This window comes from Cetorhinus maximus, chromosome 14 (assembly GCF_964194155.1).
Source record: "Cetorhinus maximus chromosome 14, sCetMax3.hap1.1, whole genome shotgun sequence".
NCBI lineage: Eukaryota > Metazoa > Chordata > Chondrichthyes > Lamniformes > Cetorhinidae > Cetorhinus > Cetorhinus maximus.
Window position 1 is genome coordinate 99328923 of NC_135892.1, and position 19209 is coordinate 99348131.

Here is a 19209-nt window from a genome sequence, read left to right on the forward strand (position 1 = left end):
ACAAGGGTGTAGAGAGGTTGAGATGGACAAGGGGGAATAGTGTAGCACTTTAACAAGCACAGAGGCTGTCACAGTGACTTTGATCAGGGTCGTTCCAGTGCTGTGGTGGGTGGAAACCGGATTGGGGAGATTCAAACGTGGAGTTGTTGGAAAGATGGGCACAGAGTTGGGAGGTACCAGCACATTCAAAGACTTTGGAAAGGGAGTTTGGAGTTGGGGGAGGGAAGGATGTTGGTGTTAAGGTGAGTTCTTTGGGGAGGGTGCTGACAATTGTGTTTTTAAACAGAGATGGGGCCAGTGCCTAAGGAGAGGGAACTGTTTACAGGGTCAGCTAGTGGGAGGCGAGGAAGGGGACTTGAGTAGTAAGCAGTTCAGTGCGAGTTGGCCCAAGGGAGCTGAAGGTGGATCTTGTGGACAAGATGAGCTCGGAGAGAGTTTTGGGTTGAGGGGTGGAGTGGGTGGTTGCAGCAGTGGCAATAGGAGAAAAGTTCGAGGAGAATGGGTGTTGAGGGCTATGTCAGGCAGGCAGGGTACCTGGGAAGCTTCAGTTTGGGGCTGGGGGGTGGTGGGGGCTGCAAAATGATGTGTGGAATGTACCAGAAGCAACAGGGATGTGGACAAGTAAGGTTGCATTTATTGTCCATGACCAGTTGCTATATAATGTGGGATTGAAATCACGTGCTCAGACCAGGCAGGGGGATCAAGTTTGACACGAATTGCCTGATTTATCAAATACAACCTCACAGTTTACAATTGTCAGATTTGAACCCATATCCTCTGTGGTGTTAGGGTAGTACCATAGCCAGTACACGTCTGTACTCTACATAGTACCAATGACATTGCCGATCTGTCTTGGGAACCACTACTGGCACAGCAACAGAAACCCCCAGGTGAACATGGCATTGTTCTGTGAGACTTTGTAGACTTTAATAAAAAGTTATTTATCATCCTATGTTCCCTTTTTTTGGAATAGCGCCTATATCCGTGTCACAAACTGAATGCAGTGTGAAACCTTTGTTTGGAGGTGGGGATTTAGCTCTCCTATCCCCTCTCTGTGAGAAGGTCTGTTGAATTTGCTCATTTTTTCATCTGGTTGATGTGAGTGAGACCAGGAATTCATTGTGTGATTTTGTTGGGGGGGGAGAAGGATGTGGTCACAGGCACAAAGCCGAATTTTACCCCTACCCCTCAGTATTGTGGCTTAAATGGACAAACAATATGTACAAATGGTGGAGTGATGAATAGGCAAAAATTAATACCATTTTCAGTTCTGTCTGAAACTCTTTATGTAATTTCTAATCACCACCTGGTAATAACCCCCAGTTGTCTGTTGTTCCCTGGACATTGTATTTGAAAGTTTGGACTAAAGCGATGAGGATTGTTTTCTTCTAAGCTCTAAGAATCGTTTTTTGTGCTGTATGATGTACGACCAGCAGGGGGTGCACATGCTTCACCTGCTGCTGTGCTGTGGAGCACTTGCTGGCTGCTTTTACATTTCCATGTGTGCTGCCACCTAGTGCAAAGGTGCCTCTTCCAGCAATCTATAGCAGACCTTTGAAAGAATCTCATTTTCTCTTTCCTTTCATTGTTTTAAAGAATATTTCTATAAAGAACATTATTAAGCACAATTCTGTCTTCCCTGTAGCAATGGATATCCATTTCGACAAGATTAACATTTTTATGATACTCTTCCCAAAAAAGTACAAGTGTGTGACATAGTGGGTTAGATCCTGTCCTTTCACATCTGGGACATGGATTTAAATCCAGCCAGGCTGATAGGATGAAAGATTCCTCTCCCTGTAGCTGTAGGAGTTATTGGTAAAATGATTTGGAGCAGTCCCAAACCAGTTTAAGTCCTGTTCGCCCACTACCCCTTTGCTTGCTGACATAGATTGACTCCTGGTCCAACAATATCTTAATTTTTAAAACATTCATCCTCGTGTTCAAATCTATGTAGCCTTGCTACCCCCCCCACTGCCTCTAGCCTTACAGGCCTCCAAGAAACCTGCACTCCTCCAATTCGTAGTTTTAATCGTTCCACCATTGGCAGCCCTACCTTCAACTCCCTAGACCCTAAGTTCTGAAATTCCTCCCTCAACCTCTCCGCCCCACTACCTCTTTTCCTTTAAGACAGGCCTTAAAATACACATCTTCAGCCAAGCTTTTGCTCATGTGTCCAGTAGCTCCTTATGTGGCTCAGTGTCACATTTTGTTTGATTATGTTCCTGTGAAACATCTTGGCGTGTTTTAGCAGGTTAAAGGAATGATATAGATGCAGGTTGTTGTTGTAGGAGACTTGACTCTACAGTAAATCAACAGTCTCTGACTCAGCAATCTCATTCAGAGACCCGACCATCTTCAGCTGCTTCATCAATGCCCTTCTCTCCATCATAAACTCAGAAGTGGGGATGTTCATTGATGATTTTTGAAAATTCATTCACGGGATGAGAACTTCGCTGGCTGGGCCAGCATTTATTGCCCACCCCTAGTTGCCCTTGAGAAGGTGGTGGTGAGCTGCCTTCTTGAACTGCTGCAGTCCATGTGGTGTAGGTACATCCACAGTGCTGTTAGGAAGAGAGTTCCAGGATTTTGACCCAGTGATAGTGAAGGAACTGCGATATATTTCCAAGTCAGGATGGTGAGTAGCTGGGGGGAACTTCCAGGTGGTGGTGTTCCCATCTATCTGCTGCCCTTGTCCTTCTAGATGGCAGTGGTCGTGGGTTTGAAAGGTGCTGTTGAGGGAGCCATGGTGAATTCCTGCAGTGCATCTTGTAGATGGTACACACTGCTGCCACTGTGCGTTGGTGGTGGAGGGAGTGAATGTTTGAGGATGTGGTGCCAGTCAAGTAGGCTGCTTTGCCCTGGGCAGTGTCAAGCTTGTTGAGTGTTGTGGGAGCTGCACTCATCCAGGCAAGTGGGGAGTATTCCATCACACTCCTGACTTGTGCCTTGTAGATGGTGGACAGGCTTTTGGGAGTCAGGAGGTGGGTTACTCATCGCAGGATTCCTAGCCTCGGACCTGCGCTTGTAGCCACAGTATTTATATGGCTAGTCCAGTTCAGTTTCTGGTCAATGATAACCCCCAGGATGTGGGGGATCCAGTGATGGTAATGCATTGAACATCAAGGGGTGATGGTTGGATTCTATCTTGCTGGAGATGGTCATTGCCTGACATTTGTGTGGTGCGAATGTTACTTGCCACTTGTCAGCCCAAGCCTGGATATTGTCCAGGCCTTGCTGCATTTGGACATGGACTGCTTCAGTACATGAGGAGTCGCAAATGGCACTGAGCATTGTACAATCATCAGCAAACATCCCCACTTCTGACATTATAATGGAAGGAAGGTCATTGATGAAGCAGCTGAAGATGGTTGGGCTGAGGACACTACCCTGAGGAACTCCTGCAGTGATGTCCTGGAGCTGAGATGACTGACCTCCAACAACCACAACCATCTTCCTTTGTACTAGGTATGACTCCAAACAGTGGAGAGTTTTCCCCCTAATTCCCATTGACTCCAGTTTTGCTAGGTCTCCCTGATGCCACACTCTGTCAAATGTCACCTTGATGTCAAGGGCAGTCACTCTCTCCTCACCTCGGGAGTTCAGCTCTTTTGTCCATGTTTGAACCAAGGCTGTAATGAGGTTGGGAGCTGATTGGCCCTGGCGGAACCCAAACTGGGCGTCAGTGAGCAAGCTATTGCTAAACAAGTGCCACTTGATAGCACTGTTGATGACCCTTTCCATTACTTTACTGATAATGGAAAGGAGACTGATGGGATGGTAATTGGCTGGGTTGGATTTGTCCTGTTTTTTGTGTACAGGACATACCTGGGCAATTTTCCACATAGCTGGAACAGCTTGGCTAGCGGCGCGGCAAGTTTTGGAGCACAGATCTTCAGTAGTATTGCCGGAATATCGTCAGGGCCCATAGCCTTTGAAGTATCCAGTGCCTTCAGCCGTTTCTTGATATCACATGGAGTGAATCGAATTGGCTGAAGAATGACATCTGTGATGCTGGGGACCTTCGGAGGAGGCCGAGATGGATCATCTACTTGGCACTCCTGGCTGAAGATTGTAGCAAATGCTGCAATCTTATCTGTTGCACTGATGTGCTGGACTCCTCCATCATTGAGGATAGGGATATTTGTGAAGCCTCCTCCTCCAGTGAGTTGTTTAATTGCCCTCCACCATTCACCACTGGATGTGGCAGGACTGCAGAGCTTAAATCTGATCCATTGGTTGCGGGATGGCTTAGCCCTGTCCATCACTTGTTGCTTATGCTGTTTGGCACACAAGTAGTCCTGTGTTATAGCTTCACCAGGTTGACACCTCATTTTTAGCTATGCCTGGTGCTGCTCCTGGCATGCCCTCCTGCACTCTTCATTGAACCAGGGTTGACGCCCTGGCTTGATTGTTTTTTAATTATTTGCTCATGGGATGTGGGCATCGCTGGCTAGCATTTATTGCCCGTCCCTAATTGCCCTTGTTCAGAGGGCATTTTTAAGAGTGGGTGGGTCAACCATTGGTCCAACCATTGCTATGGATCTGGAGTCACATGTAGGCCAGGTAAGGATGGAGATTTCCTTTCCTAAAGGACATTAGTGAACCAGGTGGGTTTTTACAACAATCAGCAATGGTTTCACGGTCATCATTAGACTTTTATTTCCAGATATTTATTAAATTTAGATTCCACCGTCTGCCGTGATGGGATTCGAACCCGGGTTCCCAGGGCATTAACCTGGGTCTCTGGAATACCAGTCCAGTGACAATACCACTATGCCACCGCCTCCCCGAAAGGAATGGTAGAGTGGGGGATATGCCGGGCCATGAGGTTACAGATTGTGTTCGAGGACAATTCTGCTGCTGCTGATGACCCACAGCGCCTCATGGATGCCCAGTCTTGAGTATCTAGCTCTGTTCGAAATCTGTCCCATTTAGCACAGTGGCAGTGCCACACAACACGATGGTATCCTCAATGTGAAGGCAGGACTTCGTCTTCGTCACAACGACTGTGTGGTGTTCACTCCTACCATGTCATAGACAGATGCACATGTGGCAGGCAGGTTGGTGAGAATGAGGTCAAGTATGTTTTTCCCTCATGTTGGTTCCCTCACCACCTGCTGCAGACCCAGTCTAGCAGCTATGTCTTTTAGGACTCAGCCAGCTCAGTCTGTAGTGGTACTACCGAGCCACTCTTGGTGGTGGACGTTAAAGTCCCCACCCAGAGTAAATTCTGCGCCCTTGCCACCCTCAGTGCTTCCTCCAACTGATGTTCAACATGGAGGAGCACTGATTCATCAGCTGAGGGAGGGTGATATGTGGTAAACAGCAGGAGGTTTCCTTGCCCATGTTTGACCTGATGCCATGAGACTTCATGGGGTCCAGAGTCGATGTTGAGGACTCCCAGGGCACTTCCCTCCTGACTGTATACCACTGTGCTGCCACCTCTGCTGGGCCTGTCCTGCTGGTGGGACAGGACATATCCAGGGATGGTGATGGTGGTGTCTGGGACATTATCTGTAAGGTATGATTCAGTGAGTATGATTGTCAGGCTGTTGCTTGACTAGCCTGTGAGACAGCTCTACCAACCTTGGCACTAGCCCCCAGATGTTAGTAAGGGGGACTTTGCAGGGTTGACAGGGCTGAGATTTCTGTTGTCATTTCCGGAGCCTTGGTCGATGCCGGGTGGTCTGTCCGGTTTCATTCCTTTTTTGTGACTTTGTAGCGGTTTGTTACAACTGAGTGGTTTGCTAGGCCATTTCCGGGTCATGTAAGAGTCAACCACATTGCTGGGGTCTGGAGCCATGTGTAGGCCAGACCAGGTAAGGGCGACAGATTTCCTTTCCCTAAAGGACATTAGTGAACTAGATGGGATTTTACAACAACCGACAATGGTTTCATGGTCATCATTAGACTTTTAATTCCAGATCTTTATTGAATTCAGATTTCACCATCTGCCCTGATGGGATTCGAACCCGGGTCCCCAGAGCATTACCCTGGGTCTCTGGATTATTAGTCCAGCGACAATACCACTACACCATGGCCTCCCCATTGAACTTTGCACGATGTTCATCATTCACAACTCCTCGGAAACTGAAGCAGTCTGTGCCCATGTGTAGCAAGACCTGGACACAATTCAGGCTTGGGCTGAAAAGTGGCAAGTAACATTTGTGCCACACAAGTGCCAGGCAATGACCATCTCCAACAAGAGAGAATCTGACCATATACCCCTGACATTCAATGGCATTGCCATCGCTGAATCCCCCACTATCAACATCTTGGGGGTTACCATTGACTAGAAACTGAACTGGACTAGCCATATAAATACTGTGGCTACAAGAGCAGGTCAGAGGCTGGGAATTCTGCAGAGAGTAACTCACTTCCTGACTCCCCAAAGCCTGTCCAATATCTACAAGTCAATATTGTGTTGGAATACTCTTCAATTGTCTGGATGAGTGCAGCTCCAACAACACTCAATAAGCTCGACACCATCCAGGGCAAAGCAGCCTGCTTGATTGGCACCCCATCTACCACCTTCAACATTCAGTCCCTCCACCACTGACGCACAGTGGCAGCAGTGTGTACCATCTACAAGGTGCACTGCAGCAATTCACCAAGGCTCCTTAGGCAGCATCTCTCAAATCCATGACCTCTACCGCCTTAGGACAAGGGCAGCAGATGCATGGGAACACCACCACCTGCAGTTTCCCTTCCAAGCCACTCACCATTCTGACTTCGAACTATATCGCCGTTCTTTCACTGTCACTGGGTCAAAATCCTGCAGCTCTCTCTGTAGCAGTTCTGTGGGTGTACCTCCAACACATGGACTGCAGCTCACCACCGCCATCTCGAGGGCATTTCAGGATGGGCAATAAATGCTGCCCTAGAAAGCGATGCCCCCATCCCGTGAAAGAATGAAAAAAAGCTGCAGAACAGCTAGTATGGCAAATAACCATACCTGTGCAATTGCCATTGCTGCTCCAAGGTTGGAGCTAAATTGTTGGAGCAGAATAGAGGAAAATTTACTCTGCACCTGACTGTGTTTCAACCTGGGATTTCCTGGTTTAGACACTGGATGACTGAAATGAGAGGGCTGTCATTCTCCAACACTGATTGTCAATGGGTTGCATCAATCTCTACCTTCATGCTGGATTTTACATTATAAATACATGCACAACAATTGACATTTATATTATATGATCAATCATCTCAAAGTGCTGCTGTCAATTAAAGAGCCGCATGGAATTCAGAACAACTTACCCATGCTGATGCTTTAATGCACTGAAACGGCCTAGGGTGTTTCAAGGGGGTGGACATCGTTGGCAGGGACAGCAAGCAGGAGAAGAGTTAGGGGATGTGACAAAGCTCGGTTGAAGGGGTCTGTTTTGGCTGTTGAAGGTGGAAGAAATGGTTTAAGTTGTACATTGCAGGCGTGGGACCAAGACAGCTGAAAGCTTTGCAACTAATGGTGGACAGAAGCCAGAATAAGACAAGCAGAGAATACACATGACATGTACGGCATGGGGTTATAATGGTAAGGAAGGGCAAGATTTTGGAAGAACAATTAAGACAAGGGATTTTGAATTTGATGCATTGGGGAATAAGGAGATCGTGGAGGTCAACAGTGTCAAGTGGGGTGGGGCAATGGGACTTAATGCAAGATAGAATGGGAATGGTTTAGTGCTGGATGTGTAGTTAGCACCGGGTAGAGCTTGGAAGGCTGGTGAGAGTATTGAAGTCATCTAGCCAAAAGGAGATGAGGGAATGAACCGGGGTTTCAGCAGCAGTTGGAATTGATCTGAACAGTGTTACAGAGGTGCAAATGGGCAGCAACTATAGCTCACATTTCTATAGCACCTTTAATGTCGTAAAAACGTCCGAAGGCACTTTGCAGGAACATTTAGCAAAGTTTGACACCAAGCCACAAAAGGAGACATTAGGGCTGGTAACCAAAAGTTGGGTCAAAGAGGTAAGTTTTAATGAGTGACTTAAAGAAGGAGAGAGAAAGGTGGACAGTTTAATAAGAGAATTACAGAGCTTGAGGCTTAGACATCTGAATGGAGGAACAGTGAACATTGGGAGTGTGCATGAGGCCAGAATTGGAGTTACTTGGTGATCTCAGGGTGGGTTATGAGGCTAGAGGAGCTTTTCGTGTTAGTTAGAACTGAGGCCATGGGCCGTCAGGGAAGTGTCCTAGACCAGGGATCCCATGGGTCACGGAAAACCCTGGAAAAGTCAAGGAATTTGTAAATGAGTTTTCCAGGCCTGGAAAGCCATGGAAATTCCCAAAAAAGGGCCCCAGTCATTGAAAAGATATGGAATTTTATAAAGACTTTTCTGACTTTGGATAGAGTTCCAACTTTTTCCAATGTTCTTCCGATGTCCACTTCTCCCTGTCTGTAATGTTTGGCTTTGCTTCACGTGTCTGGGATCTAGTACAGGTGGACTGGTGACCACATTAGCACTTCTCATGGAATACAAAAGTTCTACAAAACCAGATAGATAGCCTGATGAGAAATTGAGCTCATTGCATAACTGACATGCAATGCAGGGATCAAATGCATGTGTAGAGTTTGACAGAAAAAGCGGTCATGAAATATTTCAATTTGGTCATGGGAAGTCACGGAATTTTTTTTTTAATCAAAGGTGTAGGAGCCCTGTCGATCCGAATTGCTGATCTAACCTTTAACTTCCTGCCACATGGGGACTGCTGACCTGCATTTTTGTTTTCCAGCACCTACAGTATTTATCAGCTGGCTTGACGAAGATGGAAGGTTGTGCCAAATGGCCTATTTCCACGTTGAAATTTCAATGTGATTTTAATATAACCTCCTTTGTAGAGGAGGAGGGAAGAATAACGTCTTTCTGTTTTTTTGACAGATGTTGCCCTGGTGGACGATGCGGTGTGTAAACGTTCAGCAGCAGTTGTTAGCAGAGCGTTCCCCTCAGCTCTTCACTGTCACTCAAGGCTGTATTGATGAAGGTACAATTTCAGCAAAATCTTTCAAACAAATTTTGCAGGCATCATCTGTAAAGGAGGTGGAAAAGAAAATTAACTTTTAAATTCTTGACTTTGTTTCTTCGAACTGAAATTAATTTACTTTTCAGTACAACTGAGTTGACAACGTTAGAATTGCAGGTCCCTTTAAGAGTAAACCAGGACAAGCTTCAGAGTGAATTGACAGCAGGTGATGCTCATTGAAACCTGTACTTAAGAGCTGGGTTTTTCCCCCAGTAGTTAGTTAACTTCTGGACAGGGAGAGGATGCAGATGGAAAAAGTGGAAATTGGGTATTTGTTCTGAACTATAGTTTAACAATAAAGCAGTTGGGATTCACAGAATGTCTTCTGCTGTCTGATTTGGTAAATGGATATCCACCTATTAAATGTGAGTGACCTATTCAGGAATTGCAGGGTGAATATCTAATAAATAAATATATATGCTTCAGTAGAAGGCAGAGTGTTCAATTAAAATATTAAATTTCTGTCGCAGTTCGACATGCACAAGTCATTACTATCATGCAGCTTTCAGAATCCTGGTTTTCCTAAAATATACCAATGCAGAACAGTTGAATGTAGGACCATTACTTGAGTGCTCTTTGAATTGTGTAGAAAATTATAACATCACAGTTTTACCTGCAAAACTAGGATTCGGTGATTGCCTCAGTTACTTTGTATCAAGACCCCCCCCCCACCAAAAAAATTACCAAAGAAAGCTCATTGTATGCATTGTTACCTTTGTACATTTAAAAATAAATTTGAGTCGGTAACAAATTTTTTTAAGGGAGCAAAAATGTTCATTGCAACTTGCAGGTTGTGTACCATTCGCTGAATAAAATAATTGGTGCAAAATATGGCAACACCAGTGCATGAATACCGGGTGTGAACATAAACGGTAGAGCACATTATTTCTTCTACATGATTTAAAAATATTTTTTTTTGATTCATTGTGTCGACCAAGCCAGTTGTTTTTCTGAATTAACATAAGATTTCTGTCATGACCCACTGTTGCCATCATCCTCTTCATAGTTCATACTGAGGAAGACAGTGACATAATCCAAGAAGATGTGAATAAACGTGCAGAATGTGTGCGCTAATGGCAAATGGATTTCAACATATATGTGGGTGAGATGGTTCATTTGGGTGGGAGGAAATATGAGGCCACAAAATACGGGTCTAAATGAGATAGAGAAGTAAAGGGATCTAGGAGGCACATATTCACAAACCATTAAAAGTAGCAATGCAAGTTAACAAGGCCATAAAAGGCGCAAACAAGGCACTGGGGTTTATTTCTAGAGGAAAAGAATTGAAAAGCAGGGAAGTCATGTTAAACACATTGAGTAGTGTGCACAATTCTGGTCTTCATATTGTGATAAGGATATAAAGGCACCGGAGAAGGTGCAAAAAATACTGACAAGCATGATATCAGAACTGAGGTAATGACCATCAGGAAAGAGAGAAAGGCAGTGCCCTTTTCTCTAGGCAAGAGAAGGCTCAGAGGTGACCTTATAGCTTTAAAATTGTGAAGGAGTTTGATAAAGTAAATGTGGAGAAGATGATTCCACTTGTGAGCAGGCCCAAAAATAGGAGGGCTATAAATGTGAGATAAATAATAAACCCTACAAAGAGTTCTGAAGAAACATTTTTACATCGAGAGTGGTTAGAATATGGAATTTGTTACCTTATTGAAGTAGTTCAGATGAATGGTTTTGACGCCTTTAAGGGGAAGCTAGATGTGTATGTGAAGGAGAAAGGAATAGGAGAATATTTTGAACACGTTAGATGTAGTGCAGTGGGAGGAGGCTTGTGTGGAGCATAAATACCGGTTATAGACTGCTTGTGATGAATATTCTGTTTCTGTGCTGTAAATTTTATGTAACTGCTATATTATACCAGAAATCTCTCGTAATTTGGAGTAAATCTGTATTACCTCCAACTCCCCCCTTTCCCTCCCACCACATAAAATCATGAAATGCATTAACAGCAAAGTTCAGAATTGCCTGGTCTGCTGTTTAAAAGTGGGGCCACTGCAGGTATTAGCTCAGCTGTATTGGTAGCACATTTGCCTCTGTCAGAACATTGTGGGTTTAGGTTCCATGGCAGGGCCTGTGTGGCTTATCAGGGCTGATGATCTATTGTGGTGCTGAGCCGAGTGGTGGAAGTGCCATCCTTCGGCCTCAATTTTACAAAGCTGCCGTGGGAAGATCGGAGGGTTGTTAATATGTAAGGAATGAGATCAAGTTTGCTGAAGGACCTTTATCTAACCCCGTCTTTTAGGGAATTAAGCTTGGTGGAAAGATTTTCTGCTTCTTAACTGGAGTGATTCTGATATCTGTCACTTCAATAAAGCACTGATCACTATGCTTTTATTTTCTCTTTGTCGTGGAGCAAGCTTTTTTTGTCAGGGATTAGTTTTTCTCAACCCAGAATGAATCTGTATGGAAAGTTCCCCCTGCTCAGTACATTCCTGTCTGTGTAAAGAGTCAGGGGGATAAGTGGAATGCGTTTTATATTCCCTCATATACAGTACATAAATATAATAGCGTGATCAGTTTAGTTACTTATTACTTTCTTGTTTGGAACTGAAGCAAGGCATTTGCCAGCGTTGCTTCCTGAAAGCTGCTGTTTTTTTTGCTGAAAAGCACGTATAGCATTTTAAGAGAGCGCCAGGACATTCCAGATTTCAGATTGTACCAGAGCTTAATGAGCTGCTTTCAGCAGATATGTATTTTGCTTATATGTTTAAGAAAAACCCCTCGTGTGTGATAGCACAATTCTTCCCTTTTGCTGATGTTGCACAGATATCCTTTTGCTAGTTCAGTAGATTTCCTTTGTGTGGCGTTTTCCCCAAAGGGGCAGCACCTTACTTGAAAGGACTGTGCGCATCAAGGCCTGTTATTGTTTTGAGTTTGTCCTTTCCTTTTATAACATCACTACAGCAATTAGTGTTTGTCGGGATAGAAGGTTTTAGTGGTGTCGTCATTGTATGAATATTATATTGCCAAAAGAATACCAATTGCTGCATGGAAACTGCAGCCCAGCTTTGGAAACTTGATTTTTGTCCTCCCCTCTTCTTATGATGAGTGCCTTTCTAGTTGTCTACTCCAGTTATTACCCTTTTATGGCATTGTGTTGGAAGATTTAATTAGCATTTTTTACTGCATTGTGCCAGAAAGACCTGATGAATATTTATTTAGCATTGTCATACTAATGTTCTTACAAATCACTCCTTTTGTCCTTCATTCCCCACCCTCCTCACTCCACAACATCCTGCTGCAGGCATTCTTACTTTAGTTTCCCGATAATGTACTACCTGCAAACTTCAAAGGTTGTATTGGCCACATTTACATAATCCAAAGAAATAGTTGAATATTATGCGGATATCCAACTAAAAACTAAGGTGACTTGACATGGGAGGTGATCTTCTTTACAAATTAAGGCACAATTATATGGAAATGATACATAAAAGTGGTGTGACAATAAACATTAAATCTTTAAATATACCTATATATTATATACTTTTCTACATATAAAATGTTTTCAGATTATCATAATCTGTTAAATCACTGAAAACTGACCAGAAACGATCCTGGGTTAAGGGGATGGGTGAAGCAATGTGCGCGGCTATATAAGTACTTAAACAGGATATTTAGTGCAAGTGTACTTAGTAGATTCAATTACATGTCCGATGAAATTACTGATATATTCACGTATGTGGGGCTAAGTATTGCTGCAGTCTGTGTTTGTCTTCTCAGCAATGGTTAACACACTTCTAAAGGAAAAGGAAAGATTTGCATTTACGTAGCACTTTTCACGACTTCAGAATGTCCTAAAGTGCTTTACAGCTGATGAAGTACTTTTGAATTGTAATCACTTGTAATGTAGGAAGCCTGTTTGCCATTTTGCAGACAGCAAGCTTTCAAGGGCAGCAATGTGATAATGGGCAGATAATTTTTTTTTGTGATGTTATATGAGGGATAAATATTTGCCAGGATATCGGGAAGAACTCCCCTGTTTCTCTTTGAAATTGTGCCATGGGATCTTGACAGCCACCTGAGAGGGCAGACAGGGACTTATCCGATGTCAAATCTCTCATCTGAAAGATGGCACCTCCTCAGTGCCGCACTGCTCTGTCAGCCTAGATTATGAGCTCAAGTCTCTGGAGTGGGGCTTAATCCCACAACCTTCTGCCTACAATGTGAGAGTGCTACTCACTGAGCCACGACTAAAATTCCAAGTCATTCATTGTAGAATGCTCAGAAGGTTTGCTTAATACCATAACACTGTAGGTGTTCTCCTGCAAAGAAGTTAATGCATTAAAAAACAGTTATACAGAATAGCACAGATCTGGAAATTTAAAACTGAAAACCCCCAAAGGAAGGCCTAAAACAAGAACCCAAGCAATCCTGACCCTTGTGTTGAAACATGATGAAATATTCTGTCACTACATTTAAAAACACTGGACAGACAAAGAATTGTTAGGCTATTCGGTAAATATTCACAAGGTGAAGGCCTGTAAGGCCATTTAATCCAGCCCGTTTTTTAGAACATCAACCCAGTTGCCCTCCCGTTATCCATCTCCCATTATTCACCCGTATGAGTGAACAAGATCTCTGTTTAATGTCCTTGTTATTTTAAACATCTCATCCAGCAACGGGTTAAGAAAACAAACAAATTAACTATTTAACAATATAATAAAAGCAAAATACTGGAAATCTGCTGGAAATCTGAAATAAAAACAGAAAACGATGGAAAAACTCAGCAGGTCTGGCAGCATCTGTGGAGAGAGAAACAGAGTTAACTCGTATGGACTCGAAACGTTAACTCTGTTTCTCTCTCCACAGATGCTGCCAGACCTGCTGAGTTTTTCCAGCATTTTCTGTTTTTATTAACTATTCAACAACTTAGTTTACGATTAGTGAATAAGAAAAATAATAAAAAGGATCAAGCATTTGATAATATTTGTCATGACTAAACAAACTCCTCTGCTGCAACAATTAGCAAAGCAAGTCCCAAGACCAGTACTTTGAAAATTAAACCATCTATAGGAGAAAATTACAGCATTCTGAGCCTAACTTATAGTCTACATGCACCCAACAGCCCAAAGTACCAAGCATTCAACATAAACCCCACTTGGAGATCATAAGGATGACAGGTGTGGGCACTAGAGGTTTTTACACCCACACACTAGGGACTCCTGTTCTGAAATTGAGGCCAAGGTGTAGATTTCCTCCATGCACTTTGTGCAATGAATTTGTAAGCCTGTATATTAAAGATGAGGGAAGGCGTTATCCCACATTCTTGGTGGAAGAATAAAGGGAGCTTTATCCTGAATGTTATGTACCTTTATCATAATGACCCAAGAGTGTTCAGTAATGACAGTGGGTGTGAAGTGAGGTATATAATCCAATACTCATATGCCTCAAATGAGCAGAAAAAGAAACACTAAGAATAAGGGGAAGGGAGAATTGAAGGCATTGCCCTAGTTCAGAAAACGTATTAGAGTGCAAAGGTGATGCATCAGCCATACACTACAATCGCGAATGCCTCCATTAACTAGAATGTCAGCTTGGCTCAGTTGGTAACACCCTTACCCCTAGGTCAGAGGATTGTGGGTTTTGGCCCCTCTTCAGAGCTGAAGCAAATAATTTGGGCTGAGACTTCAGAGCAGCATTGAGGAGTGCTATGTTGACCAAAGTTTCATCCTTAAAATAATGAAAGGAATTTACAGGACAAATGTGGAATGACTCTTTTCTGTGGTAGGAAGTCCAGAACAACACAAGAACCAGGAGCAAGAGTAGGCCATTCGGCCCCTTGAGCCTGCTCCGCGATTCAATAAGATCATGGCTGATTGTGGCCTCAACTCTACTTTCCTGTCTGACCTCCCCACGCACCCCCTCCGCCTAGCCTTCAAATAACCGTTGACTCACTTTGCTTTAACCAAAACCTATCTAACTCAGTGTTGGATATATTCGATGACTCAGCCTCCACTGCTTTCTGGGAAGAGAATTCCACAGACTAACAGCCCTTTGAGAGAAAAAAATTATCCTCATCTCAGTCTTAAATGGGAGACCTCTAATTTTTAAACTGTCCCCTAGTTCTAGGCTCCCCCGCAAGGGGAAATATCCTCTGAGCATCCACCCTGCAGTTACAACAAGGGGAAACTCAACTTGGAAATCCAGCTAAAATGGTTAAAAGAAAACTCTTCCCACACAGTGTTGAAATGGTGAATGCCCTGCTCTTGAGGGTCATAGAAACAGTCAATGAAGGTGATTAGAAAGAAAGTAGATAGTTACTTGGGAAGGAAGGATGTTGAAGAACTCCCATGGTTAAGAGAAATGGCAGAACAGGCTCAATGGATTAAACGACTCAACCCTGTCCTTATACTTGACATTATGTTTGGTGATTTGGTGACCAAAGCCGCTATAAGCCTTTCGGTCCAGGCATTTTATAGTCTCAGTTTTAGTTTGACTTGCTGGAAAATGAAAGAAAGTAACCCCTCCGATTATCATGTGCACAATCTTGGGCATCTCTCTGTGGCGGAAAGTACTGAAAATTTTGTTCTGCCTTTGACTTATTTTTAGTGCTGAGAAACGAGGCCTTCTTCAGCTCTGTGGAATGCCGAAACTTAGCAACCCAGTTCCACCTGGAGTGTGGTTACACTTTGCTATATTACTACCAATACCAGAAGGCCAAGGAGAATTTCAACACAGCCCAGAAAATGGCCAAACTTTCTACCACTATGACAGGTAGGTCAGACTCTCACATTGTACATTCAGCAGCTCATTATTTTTCTCTCCCCCTCTTTAGCTGATACAGTACAGAGGCAGAAATTTAAAGGATATAAAAATAAAAAAAATTTCTGTGAAAACAACTGGCAGGCCTCTCCGAGCACCTCGCTTTCTTGCCTGATGTCCCGAAAGTACGGAGCGGTGGGTTTTTTGCTGCGGTGCGGCTGCTAGAGGTTAAAATGGCAAGATTGTGTACTTGAAAATATGGTGACCGTTGGCATTGGCGGCACTAGGCTAAAGAAGAGGGCGGTCAGACGTCCCCACTCGCTGTCACTATCCATGACCCTTGTTCGTCCGCTGAGGGGCCACGTCAGGCTTCACTGTTATGCTCAACGTAATGGTGGTCTCGTGCTGTACAGATGGCCTGGACAATGTCAATTTGAACAAGGTACTGGAAGGCACCAGACCCGTAACTGCATTGTGCAAGATTTGTCTTTTTTCCCCTCTGTAGCATTCAGAAACTCCTTTCTAATGGGAATGAACGGCTTGCATTTAAAGTAAAAAATTTAATTAGCTCATCCTCCAGTGGGAGTTCTGGGCGATTCCATCTCTCAGGCCACCCATTTAGATACTGCACCAAGAACCAATAAAACGCCGGTGACGTTAATCTGACATCAAGAATAGAGTTAACCAAACATTTTAAAACAAGATTTAATTTTAAACACATTTTGCTTCTATTATCTTATCTTCCCCCACCCCCGTTGTTTTATTTCATCTAATACTCCCTATTCTGTATCTTCTGATGTTTTTTTTCTGAAATGTTTTACTTTTATTCATTTGCAGTGTTCACCTTGGAAGCAATTTATTGGTATTGTTGAGTTGAGATCCCAAGCACAGCGCCCTCATGATTGAAGAGAATTTTTCTTTTTACCTGGGGGTGGTGAGGGTCTGGAACTCAGTGCCTGCAAGGGTGCTAGTGGCAGGAGCCTTCAGTGCTTTTAAACTGTACTTGGGTGCGCACTGGAATAGCTGTAACCTGCAAGGCTGTGGACCAAGAGCTGGAAGGTGGGATTAGGCTGGATGGATCTTTGTTTGGCTGGCACAGACACGATGGCACAAATGGCCAGTCCCCGTGCCATAAATTTCTATGCCACGGTGGAAGAGACGATGAACCAAATCGAGGATTGGCTAGACGATTACAAAGCGAGAGAGGGAGAGGTTGAAAAAGGGTCCGGAAAACACCCCGGGGCGCAGGAGCTTCCTTGTGTGCTATGATCGCAAAGGGCCTCGATTCCTGGTTTTGGAGATGGAATCAGCATTGAAAATTTAGACCTCTGGCTCCAAAAACCTCGGAAGATTGACCTAATCGCATTTTAAATGCAAAAGGCTGACTACAACCAGATGAAGAGCATCCGATAACAGTTAGGCTGATCTGAATTGCAGTACAATTGAGGGTTTAAACCCCCTAAAGCCTGAGATTTTAGTGGTTCAAAAGTTAGGATTTAGATGTTAAGGGCACTGCTTTTGCTTTCCTTATATCATAGTCATGGGCTGTAACCTCCGAGCTCCTCAGTGTCAGATTTGGGGGGTACCCCAAAGATGCGCTGGGGAATCCCTCTGGGAAGATCCCAGTTAAGGGTTTGCACGGCAATTGCCCAGAAGTGCATACTTCCTCTGGGCAACTGCGCTGCACTGGGACCAATCCGAAAATGCAGTTTAAATTGCAAAATTCAGATGGTTCCGCCAGGGTTCTGTCAATAGTTACCCAGAAAAAGTTAGAGAAATTAAAACCTCTTCTAACTTCTGGGTAACTATTGTAAAGACCCAGACCGATCCCCCCCTCCCCCACGGTATTCCCCATCTGCTGACCCCTGCATGGGATTCCCCCCACCTGCATGGGACTCCTCACTCTGAGCCCCCCCGATGTTGGACCTGCCCCCCCAGCCCTCCCGATGTCGGACCACCCCCAGCCCCCCGAATGTCCAGCTGCACCCCCCCCAACACCAACCTGATGTCCGACTCCCTGTCCCCAACTGAACTTAGAACACTCCAACCCCCCAAATCCATTTCACTTGGCTTAGGCACTTACCTTTTCCCTGGCCTGTCAATTTCAATGGGACCTTTAAACTTACCTGCTTTATGGCAGCTAGTGCTGTATAAAAGGGGGCGTCTCTTCCTCCCATTCTACAGTGCTGGACTTCGATGGTGGACTGCGGAGACAGCTGTGCTGCCTGGATCTCGCCTGGCCTGGTTGGAAGGTCGAGCGAGACAGGCACGGAAGAAATTTGGCGAAGGTAAGTGGACACAGAGTGGCAATCCGACGCTGATTGCCACTCTGAGGAAGTTGTGGCCCCATGAGTTTGATGGTGAAAGTTGAGTAAGGGGCATGTCTACAATTTGGACTACATTCTTTCAGGTAATTGATAGCATAGTCCATACTAAACTTGTTTATGGGAATCATGCAGCTTTATTCCTGACTTTATTGAAATCTTGAATTCAGTTTCATTTTAATTGAGTTTTCCTCCTCCCCCCACCACCCCCACTCCCAATCCCTTACCACCTCCTGCCAGTCCTTCTTGTTTAATGTCAGTAATGCAAAAGCAGATTTGCTTTTCTTTAAGGTGCCTTGGGGAAGCGTACGCGATTCCAAGAAAACTATTTGGCTCAGCTTGTCCTGGATGTCCAGCGGGAAGAAGATGCCCTTTGCCAAACAGGACTCACGCCAGCACCCACGCCCTTGGAAAGTCTTCCCAAGGTAACTCTCAAGTGGAATTGCACTTGAAATTTCATTAGTTTTTCAATTTGCCGCCATGACTTACAATGAACGCATAATTGTGTTCAGCTTATAGTTGGAACAACGAACTTTGACCTTGGTGCAAAACCATTTCTGTTTTAACATGGGGAGGGAGGAGGGTGTTGTTGGGCAGGTGGAAGCTGAAATGAGCAGCAGCTTGAGAACGAGGGCCTTTCTGTACAGGCTCCTTTTTAAAAATTTTTCCTTGGGATGTGAGAGTCGCTGACAAAGCCAGCATTTATTGCCCACCTCTATTGGCCTTGGAGAAGGCGGTGGTGAACTGCCTTCTTGAAACGCTGCAGCCCATGTGATGTTGGCACACCCACAATGGTTTTTCTGTAGTGCTTTGATACAACTGAGTAGATTGCTAGGACGTTTCAGAGGTCAGTTGTTGTGGGTCTGCAGTTGTGCGTAGGCCAGATTGGGTAAGGGTGGCAGATTCCTCTCTTGAAGAACATTAGTGAACCAGATGGTTTTTACCACAATTGGTAGTTTCATGATCACTATTAGAGGCTAGGAATCGTGCAATGAGTAACTCACCTCCTGACTCCCAAAAGCTTCTCCACCATCTACAAGGCACAAGTCAGGAGTGTGTTGGAATACTCCCCACTTGCCTGGATGAGTGCAGCTCTCAACACTCAACAAGCTTGACACTGCCCAGGGCAAAGCAGCCTGCTTTGTCTAC

The 19209-nt window shown here is 44.4% G+C and overlaps 1 protein-coding gene across 1 annotated transcript in view; it reads left to right on the forward strand.

Annotated features, from left to right (window-relative positions):
- ttc27 (tetratricopeptide repeat domain 27) overlaps positions 1 to 19209 on the forward strand; it is a 180423-nt gene that overhangs the window by 7873 nt on the left and 153341 nt on the right. Inside the window, exons 5-7 of the mRNA XM_078556370.1 lie at positions 8881 to 8983; positions 15584 to 15748; positions 18352 to 18485. Of these exons, the coding sequence (XP_078412496.1) occupies positions 8881 to 8983; positions 15584 to 15748; positions 18352 to 18485 (402 nt within the window). The remainder of the gene's footprint in view (positions 1 to 8880; positions 8984 to 15583; positions 15749 to 18351; positions 18486 to 19209) is intronic.